Here is a 14,047-nt window from a genome sequence, read left to right as displayed (position 1 = left end):
GACTCAAGAAGATGGAGGAGAGGCTGCAGGTTATGGAAAGGAGAGAGAAAGTGGAAACTGATGTTCACAATGTTTTCATTTCAGCTCTTTCTGCATGTCCCAGATCAATAATAGCAACAATCAATTGATTCTTATGTATTCCACTTTCAAAAATAATGTATGCCTGCAGACCCACTGACATGGTTGAAATCAATATATTATCCAATGTGTGACCCCCCCCACAGGACTTCAAAAGCACCAGCTAGATCATTACAATCCCACACATATAGGGGGGTCTCCCCGAACCCCCCTAGCATGTTTGGACCTCGGTATTTAGGAAATCCTGTGTGTGTGTGTGTGTGTGTGTGTGTGTGTGTGTGTGTGTGTGTGTGTGTGTGGTGTTGTGTGTGTGTGTGTGTGTGTGTGTGTGTGTGTGTGTGTGTGTGTGTGTGTGTGTGTGTGTGGTGTGTGTGTGTGTGTGTGTGTGTGTGTGTGTGTGTGTGTGTGTGTGTGTGTGTGAACATGTGTGTCAGCGAGCGTGTGTGTGTATCCAGGTTGACAACAGCTGTTTCTGTTCTCTCTATTAGACTAGTGTTCAGGACTCAGTCCTTAGTCCCAAGGTTGCCTCAGGTAGGGTCACCCTCAGTGTGTTTCTTCTTCCTGTTCCCCCTCCTCTGGAACATGGTTGTGACCACTGCTTTGAGTTCATGTTGGCTTTCATAGCTCACTGCTTTCTGTCTCCTTCTACTAACTCAACTACAGTGTGCACATTTCCCCCTACTAGTTTGTCTGGTCGGATTCTTTTAGAGAAACATCTTATTTTGTTCTCTTTTGGGCCAAAAACACCAGTTTAAAGGTGTAATAAACGTCCGCAGATCCAGCATAGCGGTGGAACATGTCAAATTAAATACGTTTAGAGTGGGTTTTTAAACATCTGCTACGTCTTAATATGATCCAAATGTAACTTAAGCCTTAACCTGTAAGATCACGTGATTTCTAGGTTTCTATAGATATTGCAATAATATCATTATCAAATACACTTTTAGTCACAATTATTGTGTAGAGAAAGATGCTCGGACAGTCCCAATGACTATGCCCCTACTTTTCACTCACACAAAAAAAAATAAAAAAAAATTCAAATTGTCATATTTTTTGTTTAAATTAGACCCAAAGATGTTTATAGTAAACAATCAGCCCCTGACATCATCTCTTTAAACATTTTTGACAATTGATGCAGAGAGGTTAGCATTAGCTCTGTATGTGAGATACTGAATACTCTGAGCACACGGTCCTCTTCCTGAATGAATCCCTGGATAACAACTGAAGCATGTGTCTACTGCATGCAGACACACTGATCCAACTATTACCTCAGAATCCCTTGCTCTCTCTCTCTGTTAATAACACCTGTCTCTATGAACGCTGGCTTCCATGGTGCGTGCGTGCGTGCGTGCGTGCGTCGTGTGTGAGTGTTGTGTCCCACATTTTCCTCTCTTTTCCCCTGAGTTCCATTTAAAAGAACACAAATAACAATAACAACAAATGTCATAAATATGTGTCCCTTCTCTTGACATGTCCTGTAATGACATAGGGTTTTCTATACACTCTCACTGTGTCTCCCCCTGATTTACCTCCCCCTTTTTCTCCCTTTAGTAATAATAATAATACAATCCAACGCGACCCCGACAGTTCAATTTCCTCCCTCTGTCTCTCTGATAACCCCCCCCCTCCCCCCCCCCCTATAGAAATGCAATATACTGACACTGAATTGGTTTTGTGAATGTATATAATCTAGTCTATATGTATGATAAACAGGTTTTGGGCGTTTTCTTTACTAAGGGCTGTACTACAATGTACATTTATTAGGATTTAGCTACTTTTTTTATGACGTTATCGCCCTAAAAATAGAGGAAAATATTACATTTTTGGTTGTAGAGCGGTGCCGTGATGGCGTTTGTTTGGTTAGGCTAGCATCATTTTTTCAATGAGAAATCACTTTGGTTTTTTTAAATTCTAAAAGCTAACAAATGTGTCTTCAAGCAGAATATTTTTTTAGTATTTAATACAAGTTATGTCGCCTATAACTGCATAACTATATTACTTTCTAGACGTTAACCTTTGCATTGTGCATGAGATATCGCACAGAGTAAAACCATACAGTCATCATGGTGTAATATCTCCAGAATTCGATTATTATTATATTATTATTCGTTACATTTCTATAAAAAGTCACAAATATCTCATATCTCTAATATTTCTTATAATGAGATGTCAGTATATTCCACCTCTATACGGCGCCCCATCATCCCCACACCTTGGCCCAGGTGTCTCCCCCCCCCCCCCCACACACACACACACACACACACACACACACACACACACACACACACACACACACACACACACACACACTATTAACTCTTACTTTCAGTGTGTGTGTTTAGGGGAGGTTATCCTGCTGCTGCTCCTCGCGGCCGCGGCCTACCGCTACGCCCAGCCGGCCGCCGTAACCGGGGCAACCGCTGCAGCCGCCGCCTACAGCGACAGGTGAGGTCACGCACGCACACACACACACACACACACACACACACACACACACACACACTTTTGTTAAAGTTTCCACCAACACTTGTGTTCACCAGGTCACTTTCGTCGAGACTTCTCCACATTTCTCCTTCGATTAGATTTCCTCTTTCCAATTACTGCAGCAATTTTATTTGGACTCTGATGGTTGCCTGGGTCCAGACCTTTGAATCCGCCCACATTATGTTGACTGGAAATTAGTTTAAAAAGATCACAATTCTGTCGTGAGTCTGGAAAAGAGGAGAGCCAATTAAAAACAAACTAAAATGCTTCCATGTCAAAGGGGGGTTTGTCCTTTGTGTATTCTGTTACTATTAAGTGTCCCTTGGTTTCAACTTGGTTTGTCCAAGCCACTATATAGGTTCCTTGGTTTGGCCAAGCCACTATATAGGTTCCTTGGCGTTTGGCCAAAGCCACTATATAGGTTCCTTGGTTTGTCATTGTATCAGGTCAGTTTGTTGAGTTTACACCTGTTAAGTGTTGCCATGTTTATTTGAGGTATTTTCTGTTGACCTCTTTTATAAGCTTGGTTATTAGAAATGATTGGTTTATGATGTCTTGTTTGGATTTTTGGGTAAATAAAAAACCCAGTTTATTCAAACCACTCCTGTGTCCTGTTGCCGTACTGCTTGGTCCCTGACAAGTGCAGTTATACTTGTATATATACATGCATACTTGCACATACATGCAATAAGTAAACAAACAAAACAATGAAGAAAAATAAAAAACATGATCAATACTTTGAAAAAAAAGGAAGGGAGAGTTGTTTTGTCTTCATTTCTTTAACCAAAATGTGTAACTTCCTGTCTGTTGTGTTCCCTAGTTACGGCCGAGTGTACACTACAGACCCGTACCACGGTTTAAATCCAGCCGCCGCTGCTTATGGAGTCGGAGCAATGGTGAGTTGACTGACAAACACTCTGCACAAAACACACTACTTTATACTTTTAAGATGCACGGCACCCTCTGTATTTTCAGGGTAATGCAAGTGGATGCATGGGGTCTGCACATGTTAAGTTATGTTTGGATCCACCATAGGCCTTTCTTTTTTGTGTGTCCTCAACAGGACATTGCACTCACATTGCAAGTGAGTTAAACAAAAAAGAGTGCACATTTGTCACATTAAATGCATCTTTTGTCGATTTGAATGCAAACTGTTTAGAGTACATTTCATAGAATAATACAGCGCTGTTACTTCATTGTTTATTGATGTGTTGTTTCTTTTTGTCTCTTCCAGGCCAGTTTATACCGGGCAGGATACAGTAGGTTTGCTCCGTACTAAAAAAAAAAAGAAAAAAAAAAAAAACACAAATCACATCCGAGGAATTTCACATCGCTCCCAAAAAAAAAACCTTTTTTCCAGCCCTTTGTTTGGCAGCAGCTCCCCTCCACTCTCCTGCAGGCGGACAATAGTGACAACTCATGTTTCTTTTTTTGTCATTTTGTGGCGACAGAGGTCATTGTGCCACATCATCAAACTCTCTGTCTCTGCCACGAAAAAAAAAAAAACAACCCTGCGACTTTGAACTACAGGGCGTGATTTCGGATTTTTTTCTTTACTACCTACGGGACCTGGAAAGAGTGAGACTTCACATCCTTGTCCCTCTCTGACTCTATATCCACCGCCCTATAGGAGCTCATATATCCACACTTTAAGCATACGGTATCCTCTACATTCAAAAAAGACGCTACTCTAAAAGGTACTCGAAAATGTAGGAATTATTATGATTTGTTTTGTGCATTTATCCGAAAAGGACCTGGGAGCATTTGACTGACAGAAACCACTCTACACGGCATGGGAATTTATCGTTTTAGCTCACTACTTTCCCCTTGAATTTACAATCATGTTAAGAAAACGACAAGGAAAAAGACGATAAAAATGACTTTTATTTTCTGCATACCTCACTTTTTTTTGACTTATTTTTGCTGCCATTTGATAAGTATATAAAAAACAGCCGCAGAGACATCCTGTTCTACTCATTTAACCAACAACACTAAGACGGGATCCTGTATCTCCGTCCTTTTTTTCCCGCCTCTTCTCTAAAGGCTCGTCCTCGATTTTCTCCTCGTAGCGCTTCTTCTTATTAAAAAAAAAAAAAAAAACCCATCATGCAACATTCCTGCAAATCAAAGCGGGAACACACACAGCTACATTTCGGGATCATCCTCCTGGCCAATCAGAGAAGGATTTAGTGAATCCCGACAGAATTAGAAATTGGGGACGCAGAGATGGAACTGACAGAAGTGTCTGATATTTATACTCATCGTTGTTAAGGACACCATGATTTGTCATTTTAAAATCCGTCATTATTACTCTGGGATTGTTTCGGGTCCGAGGAGTTTGTATGTTTCTCATATACTCTCACTTTTGTTGCTATTATTGGTTCCAAAGATTTTTATTCTGAAATAAGCACATTTTTTTTTTTTTTTTGGTCCTGATGTATTTCCTAGTTTGTTTGTGTTTTCTTTGTGCCTTTTATTTAGTTATATATAGTTTTCAGCACAGCACCCTGGGAATGTCATGTAGCAGCCAGCAGCAGCAGGTGCAGGATTTGGGACCCACAAAAACAAATTCGGACCACTCATGTGTTGCCAAGACGAGGGAAATCAGAGCAGATGGAGTCATGAGGGATATGCAGAAAGACAGAGCTGATATTATGGATTGTGTTTTTGCCGTCAGGGCCAAATTACGGCGAAATAAATCGTCCAAAACGTCCAGAAAAAGAGGAAAGGGCCGAGGGTTATTGTGAAGGTGAGAGCCATTAATCATCAGCTGACAGGACAACAAACGTCCCGCTGCTGTCTATTGTTTTTTTTATTTCAGTGCAAGGAGTTTTTTTTGTATGATTGTGTGCAGTAGGTCCAATGAGTATTTTCGACGAGCATTACCTCTTGTTCTTTTTTGGGTCTTTATTATTCTTACAAGTATTATCAGAAGTGTTGCTATGCATGCTTTTGTGAGAGAGGAAGTCAGAATCCTGTTATTCATTATGTGCATGAATACAAAATCATAGTGCTGGAGGAGAGGAGGACGGGGGGGGGGGGGGGGTGGGTGTTTACAGAGCAAGAGGAGGATGTTGATGCGAGGAGTAAAAGGTCCAGGGGGGAAAGGAAGTTGATTTGCTTCAATACTCCGGGTTACGGCTGCTCTGTGCCTCGGTTTTGTAATCACCAGAGTTTAATTTGGGATGTGCGGACCCCCCCGTGGTTCTCTTTTATACCGACAGTAAAATCACCTAATGATCATTTGGCTTTGAGATGAAAAGAAAGACGCTGGTGCATCGAGCAGCCACTTTGGTGCAGGAATGAGTCCTAAAACCAGGATGAGTTAGCATTATAACAGGCCAGCTCCCTCTTATCAAACTCAATTTTAATTTATTTTTGGTTAGACCGCCTAAAATAAGGTCTGTGGTTAACACAAAACTGAAGATATGTTCATCATTTGTTCAACACGTAGCTGAAAAAGACGACTAAGCGTCATCGGGCTGAACGTTAGCCACCTGTAGCTTAGCGGTGGTGACGTGAAGTCATGTAATTCCTTTATAGCCTCACGTTAGCTGACAAGACTCACTTATTGTTCTTCTACATCAAATATGTCAGTAAATACCCCACGAGTAAATATCCAAAGCTTTTAGGTGTAGCAAAAGAAACAACATTAGCCGCCATTAGCTTAGCGGTGTCATGCAACCGTGTTCACTTATAGTAGCGTTAGCTTTTTGCTACATTTCAAAAATCATAAAATTGGCGGTATAATACGGATATTATCATGCTGAACAAAGCATCATAGAAAAGGTGTTTGCCACTGATTTTAATGTCTGCATATTTCAAAAGCTAATAAAAAAATCTCATTGGCTTTTTGGTCGAGGGAGCCCTTGCGATGCTAACTCTTAACGGTAGTAAATCTGATTTGCTGCAGAGGTGCATGCTGGGACAAAGTTCTCCTCTGACCCTCGAGTCGAACAGTGGGAGGGGGGTGTTTTGTACAGGGATTTCATAAATGGACTTTGAACTGCATGTGGATTTTTTTTTTGTAATGTCACATGCTCTTAAAAGCTCATTTATCCAAGTGATTTTTTTTTCAATAGGTGACATGTATTTTCTCACAATGTTCATTTTGCCATCCTTGTGTCTGCCTTCTGTTTATTCTCTCCATTATTATTGAATGTATATAATAAATAAACTGTTTGGTTTTAAATTGGTCTGGGAATACTTATTACTTCTATATGCTTAATAATTATTAATTTGAGCGCTTAAATTGCATATATAAGACGTGTAATACATCGAATACTGTGGATAATTTAGCAATTTAGGGGAAGTGCCTTGCTCAAGTACACATCTAAACTATATATACTTATATACTTTTATCAAGTTTAAAGGGAGGATTTGCCCTAAAAACACAAATGCATATTTTTCCTCTTACCTGTAGTATAGTCATCCATTTTGATTGTTTTGGTGCGAGTTTTCGAGTGTTGGAGATGTCTGCCATCGCTCCAATATAATGAAACTAGATGGCCCTTAAAGGTCCCATTTCATGCTTTTCTGGTTATTACCCGTCCCCTTGTGTGTTACGAAGGTTTCTCTGCATGTAAACGGTCTGCAGAGTCACAAACCCTCAAAGTACACCCTGTAGGGAGTAAAACTCTAACACAGAGAAGACCTGTCTATGCTGCCCAGAACGCCTCGTTGGACATTTCTCTTTTCCATTGTTTGCTTCCTGGGTCCTGTGACGTGTGAACACCCAAATCAACAACAAATGACCGGATTGGCCCAAATGGACCAATCAGCGGAGCTCCTCACACACCAGGATCCCTTGGCTAACTAACAGGGAGTCCCATTGACTTGCATAGAGCTCCCTGAACGCTTGGTAATAGACGAGTTGGGATGGTGGAGAAATGCTCTCCTCAGACCCATTCTCACAGCGTTATAAACCTTTTTCTTACTCAACATCAAGCCACACTTATTGTTTTTACTTCGGCTGTGAGTGTTTGTGTGCTCAGGATGAGTTTCGCTTGTTCTCGCTGTATCGCCGACCCGGAAAACCTGTCCGCTCCTCGCAGCAGCGAGACTCGCAACGTCCCGACCAATCACAGCACACTAGGCTCACAGGGAGGGGGGGCAGGAGAGAGTGAATACCTGGTGAATACACATACTATACAGAGATGCTGAATTCGAAACCAATGTGAGTTTGAAAATTGCACAATTTCAATCTATTAGTAGACCTCAACAATGGAAATGTGATCAGTAGAAATGAGCATGACATGGGACCTTTAACTTATGATGTTGAAGCGCCATAAAAAAACATTTGCAAATCTGTAAAGCAATGACTCTTTCCAGAAATGATGATCCTGCCACTCGAGAAAAAATCCATGAGCAGTTCCAGTAGAGACTATTTATCAAACTACAAACTACATGTAGCCATTTGCTCAGTTTGTACTTGGTTTTGGATGGTAACTGGTTCGAGACAGTTAAACAATTACATCTAAAAGACACTTTTGTCAGCAGTTTAATGTAGGAAACAGTGGCGGCCAGCCCATAGGGGCGCTAGAGCGCCGCCCCCCCTCTTCCCACAGTAAAAAATAAAAAATATATATATTTTAAAAAATATATATATTTTTTTATTTTGAATCAACAAGATAAATATTATATAATTGGTATCATCAAAAGGTATAACCTACAATAAAATCTTGTTTAAAATTGTGTTGCGATGTCTAAAGCTACTGATAAGTCACTTGTTTCCTGCCTGGCCGCAGCGTGTATCATTACCCTCTCTCGTCTGGGCGCTATGCACAGCGCCCAGACGAGAGTGCAGCAAGTGCAGCAGAAGCCAACTGTTGCTATCTTTAAACTATGCCGCCAAAACATAATTTCAGCCAATCAGCGTCGTCAAATCTGATGGTTACAGGGCTGCCTATATCAGCGCCTGGAGCAGTCTGTGAGTTGTTAGGACTCGTATCCGGAGACAAACAGGAAGCTGCCATACACTCTGGAAGCTATCATTAGCAGCTAATGAAAACTCCGTTCTTGACATAAAAATGGAATTATGGATTATCAATACTTTTTCAAAGTGAGAGACACATTGGATTAACCTATGGATTAACCTTCAGCCGCGTTTTTCTCGTTTTTGATCAGAATAACAACAAAAGGTGAGCATATCTCCGTGTTTTGCTACCTAAAGCTACGTCGTGTGATGTCTGTATTTGCTTCCCCTGTCGCGAGTTCTGATCGCTCAGTGATGATACTTATATTTCTAGAATCTGTGGAGTCTCAGCTTGTTAGCTAAGCTTGTTTGTGCATATCCGAGAAGCATTTTTTCGCTCGGGGCTCATTTAGACGCTTCTTGTGAGACTTGTGTTTTGTTTCGGTAAACATGGTTCATATCATCAGTTAGCTGAGTTTCTTCCTGTTCAATGGGAATTAAATTATTTAAAGTAATTTTGAGTGTTCCCAAAGCCCCAGTGTTCTGCAGTTTGTGTGGGCCTACTGTACTGTTGCACAGTTTATGCTGTAGAAACTATGTCCAGGACAAGGTGTTTGGAAGTTTTGGAAGATTCATATCTAACCACACTGAAGATTATGGAGGTATTGATCAGTCTTCTCATATTTTTTAAGCCTCAATTTGTCCTTCCCCCCCACCCCTCTAACATCACCAGAAGTCATAATTTAAGGGGTCTTTTCTCAATTGTTTTTACCGGGGGAGCATCCCCCCGGACCCCCCTAGTATTGTTTGGTCACCATTTCCACAGCCCCACCTAAAATATTTTTCGACCAGCCGCCACTGGTAGGAAACATTGTCTTTCTACCAAACTAAACCATGTGGCGATGGCTCTGAATGTTGGGGCTTGGCTTGGGATCAAATGATCACAAGTCCACAAAACAGACCAAAAAACCACTTCAGTGAGCCAAACCAAGAGTTCCTTCGCTCTGACACCTCACTGTAAATGCAAGCGTTTGTGCATGTCTGTCTATATTTCAGGTGTACTGTAAATAGCCTACTCTAAAAACTTTGAATCTCCTCTTGTGGGATTCATAATTATTGTGGGATTTGTCTCTTCTATTACTGCTGAATGTGGGGATACGTTTCCAAGGTGTAGTTTGGTAGAAAATAATAACTTAGATTTATATAGCGCCTTTCAGGGGACCCAAGGTTGCTTTACAGAAAAAACATTACATTACATTTAGCTGACGCTCTTATCCAAAGCCACTTACAATAAGAGCATTCGACCAAGAAGATACAAACTTGAAGAAAACAGAATCATATAAGTTCATCAGGTTTCATAGAGCCAAAATATTTCAAGTGCTACTCAACTGGCTTTAGATAAGCCAGTCCTTTATTAGTATATAAGTGCTTTGTTAGTAATTCTATCGCTCGAAGTGGAGTCGAAAGAGATGAGTTTTCAGTCTGCGCCGGAAGATGTGTAAGCTTTCTGCTGTCCTGATTTCAATGGGGAGCTCATTCCACCATTTTGGAGCCAGGATAGCAAACCCACGTGTTTTTGCTGATGGGAACTTGGGTCCCCCTCGCAGTGCGGGTGCAGCGAGCTGTTTGGCTGATACAGAGCGGAGTGCACGTGCTGGGGTGTACGGTTTAACCATGTCCTGGATGTAGGAAGGGCCAGATCCATTCACAGCATGGTACGCAAGTACCAGTGTCTTGAAGTGGATTCTAGCAGTTACTGGAAGCCAGTGAAGGGAGCGGAGGAGGGGAGTGGTGTGGGAGAATTTAGGAAGGTTGAAGACCAGACGAGCCGCTGCATTCTGGATGAGCTGTGGAGGTCGGATGGCACATGCAAAAAAACAGGGGTAACACTTTATATTAAGGTACACTTATTCACCATCAACTAGCTATATAGCATAAACTGCTAGCTTATTGGTTATGAACAAGACTTCAATTAGGGAACATATTCTGAGTTAGAAATACCACATTTTGAGTTATTTTGAAACAAATAACACTTGTAGTTTCATGTCTTGTCACATAAGAAGAGATCATATTTGTTAAGTGTTATTACTGAATAATTACTATGCATGTGGTACTACTGCCTTATTATGCCCATATTGAGCAAATGAAGACCAAAACTCATGTAACTACTTCCTTACTTACAGTCATATAAGCACTAATTAGAGGGTTATTGAGGAAAAACTCAACTAATGGCTTATTACTTGTAGAATATGGTCATGTAGAATAAGGCATTAATAAATGTTTCATAATGACTAATAAAGAGCCAATATACTGCTAATATGCATGTTAATGAACAACTAGTTGATGGTGAATATGTGTACCAAAACAGGACTAAAATAAACAACAAACAAACAAAGAAAGTAGTTCCTACAGGAAGCTGCTCACGACAAGCGGTTTTATCTTGAGTTACGGAGTCATGATTTTTGGAAAGAGGCATTGCTGTGAATGTATATTGTTGTTGCTTTGAGCACCAGAAACCTCCACTATCTTTATATTGGAGACGACTCTACCTCCAACACAGCACTAAGGAACATATATTTATTTTACTCTGGAGTGAGCAGTCCCCCTTGCACACTAGTTATCAGGAGTTGATGAAGCACACTCTCTTCAGCAGCTGGTAACCATTTAGGCATTTCCTTCCCACGATTGTGTACGGCTTATCATTTTTCTTTCCAGCGTTTGGCTGTCACAAGGATATCCAATCAAGAGGCTGAGAGAAGACGTCTGAATGCACTCTCAAACGAGAGGAAACACCGAAACAGGAAGTGAGAGAAAGTGTTGCAACCCTTTGATTACAGAACAACCAAGAAGCACTCTTTCACTGTGAGCACAAAACTTTACAGGAGATTGATCAGAATAACAATCCTCAGATCTTGAGTAAAAGTAGAAGTACTCAGATATTGTACTTGAGTAAAAGTAGAGGTAAACTACTCTGGTGAAAGTAGAAGTACTGACTAAACTTCTTTACTCAAGTCAAAGTAAAGAGGCTTTGAAATGTACTTCAGTAAAAAGTACCCATAACTAGCAGCTGTTTTAAAGAGTACCTGACCTCCCTTTATATTAATAGAACAATAATGTTATTGTTAGCTAATGAATGTTTCCATGCTGAACAACGGCAACATGACAACGTTTTCATTGGTCCCTCTTCTTTAGAGAAGACCAGGAAATGATGGATACACGGATCGTGTTCAAATCAATAGGCACGCAATGTAAGGTGACCAGATTTTCAAAATTAAAACCGGGGACATTTTGAGTTTTGCGGTCAAAATATCATTAACATATCCAATTTTCTTCACTGTTAAAGAAAAAATGGGGACAATTCTGGTTCAATGTAGGCTAATTCGAACATTTGAACGACGATAGCTCATGATACTTCAAAGGTCTTTTATTTTGAAACTGTACAGATTGTCCAGATTCTGTGAGTGATTAGATTGGGTGTCCTGCTATCACCCTGAAGTGAAATAAGTCTTTGATACTGGATCGTTTTTTTATTTATTCTTGTATAAAAACAGAAACACGATAGCCCATATATGAGATTTCAAAAGTATTTTATTTTGAAATTCTACATCAGATTGTCCTGATTTTCTCTGATTGACTAGATGGGGTCTCCTGCTATCACCCTGAAGTGAAATAAGTATTGGATTTACTTCGAATGACTCTTTCATTATGGACGGTTTCCATTAAATAATAATCAAAATATAGATGGACAATAGATCTATTTTGAGATTTTAAACAGCATACATTTTAAATAGTCACCCAGTGGAAATGTCAGATATGTCTTCATAACTGTATAGGCCTACTTACATTTTACATTCACTCAGTTATAATGTGGTAGTTATACGTAGTTTGTTTTAAATTATTATTGATCACATTATATAGTACATATTTCTTAATTTAAGCTCCAGTAGGCTATATATGAATATGTTTGGTGTGTTTTTTAGGTATATTTGTTATTGACCGAGTAAACGCTTTTATTTTGAAGGCAGTTTTTACAGGCCTCTACCGTAATGCATAGGATATTCGCTCACCCAAAAACAACGTGCGGGCTGGCTTGACTGTGTTTTCCGAAGTGGGGGCTGGCTTGACCACAGTCTGTTTACCCAGTGTTTCCTGACATGAAACGTTTTATTTAACCTTACTATGTGTTTTTAACGTATATTTAAAAAACGGGGACATTTCCGGGGACAGTTTCAACCGGGGACAGGCCAATACAAACGGGGACTGTCCCCGGAAAACGGGGACGTCTGGTCACCCTAACGCAATGACTCTAAATAATAATGATCACGCCACCAAACACACATTCAAACTAAAGGAACCAGCCTGTTTGGGAAATGTGAGAAGTAGAAAGTACAAGTATTTGTGTTAGAAATGTAAGAAGTAAAAGTAAAAAGTCGTCAGAAAGATAAGTAAAGTACTGATACCAGAAAAATGTACTTAAGTACAGTAACGAAGTATTTATACTCCATTACTTCCCACCTCCGCTATACAACACTGTTGCCAAGGGTGTGTGTGTGTGTTTGTGTGTGTGTGTGTGTGTGTGTGTGTGGGGGGGGGGGGGGGGGGGTCAAACACAATCTGGAACAATCTTTAATTGCATCTGGAGCTAATGGCCGTAAATGGGTTGAATGAGGCGGGAAAACTCATATCCTGCTAATTGCTCGAATGCACAAGAGGCCAATTGGCAATTTGATGGCATGCTCTCTCTCTGAGTAATTGAAGTCGAGTTAAATGGAAGAATAGATTGAAGGCCGTCCGATAGAAGAGGGTGGGGGGGATCTATTGAAGTGAGGGATTGACCTTTTTGTGGGCGGTGGAGTCACTACAGGGCAACGGGGGGGGGAAATAAGTGGTGGAAACTTTATCTGCCGATTGATTTTGTGTGAAAATTATACCCAAGGCAATTTGTGTTGTATTATTCTGACACTATAGATCAGATGTTTTCCTTTCTTATAGTTTACATTTCCGGGTAGTTTTGTCTGAGTGTGTCTAAACACTGCCCCCTGGTGGTTAGAAATGCGGTACTGCACCTCTGCTGCGTAAAGTGGGCCAATTGTGCTTTTTGGAGTTTTCCCTTTCCTGTGGTGTTTTATATGGGTTTTTAATGCATCATTAAATCAAACCCTTGTCATCTTAAATTCTTTGTTTTTTGCATGTGTCCACAGTAAATGAAATACCAAAACATTTCCACAATTTATTGATGAATTGTCGAAAATTGGAGCCACGTTTACAGCAAAAACTAGCGTGCAAGGACGAGTACTAAGTGTTTCTGCAGACGTGTATTAAAGAGTAACATTTTAGGGAAAATGCACATCTTTTATGAGATAAATAGGATTAATCCCAAATAAGGAAAATATATTGTTAAAGCAGCTTGTTAAAAATGCATTGCACAAGTTAAAAATGTAATAAAATAAACAGTAAATAAATACATATAAACAGTAGAAATATGTATTCACCTACATCTGTTAACGGTCTACATAATATTTATTAATGGATTTTATTACTGTACACAATATCATTTTTTCACTTTTGTAT

The 14,047-nt window shown here is 40.2% G+C and overlaps 1 protein-coding gene across 1 annotated transcript in view; it reads left to right on the top strand.

Annotated features, from left to right (window-relative positions):
- LOC307017013 (RNA binding protein fox-1 homolog 2-like) overlaps nt 1-6,754 on the top strand; it is a 62,961-nt gene extending 56,207 nt beyond the window's left edge. The window contains exons 10-13 of the mRNA XM_079646436.1: nt 2,423-2,523; nt 3,383-3,458; nt 3,626-3,646; nt 3,797-6,754. Of these exons, the coding sequence (XP_079502562.1) occupies nt 2,423-2,523; nt 3,383-3,458; nt 3,626-3,646; nt 3,797-3,841 (243 nt within the window). The 3' untranslated portion in view covers nt 3,842-6,754. The remainder of the gene's footprint in view (nt 1-2,422; nt 2,524-3,382; nt 3,459-3,625; nt 3,647-3,796) is intronic.
- The last annotated feature ends 7,293 nt before the right edge of the window (nt 6,755-14,047 follow it).

This window comes from Notothenia rossii (assembly GCF_949606895.1).
Source record: "Notothenia rossii genome assembly, chromosome: 8".
Taxonomy (NCBI): domain Eukaryota; kingdom Metazoa; phylum Chordata; class Actinopteri; order Perciformes; family Nototheniidae; genus Notothenia; species Notothenia rossii.
The sequence above is the reverse complement of the archived record's forward strand: the minus strand, read 5'-3'. Positions and strand labels throughout refer to the sequence as shown.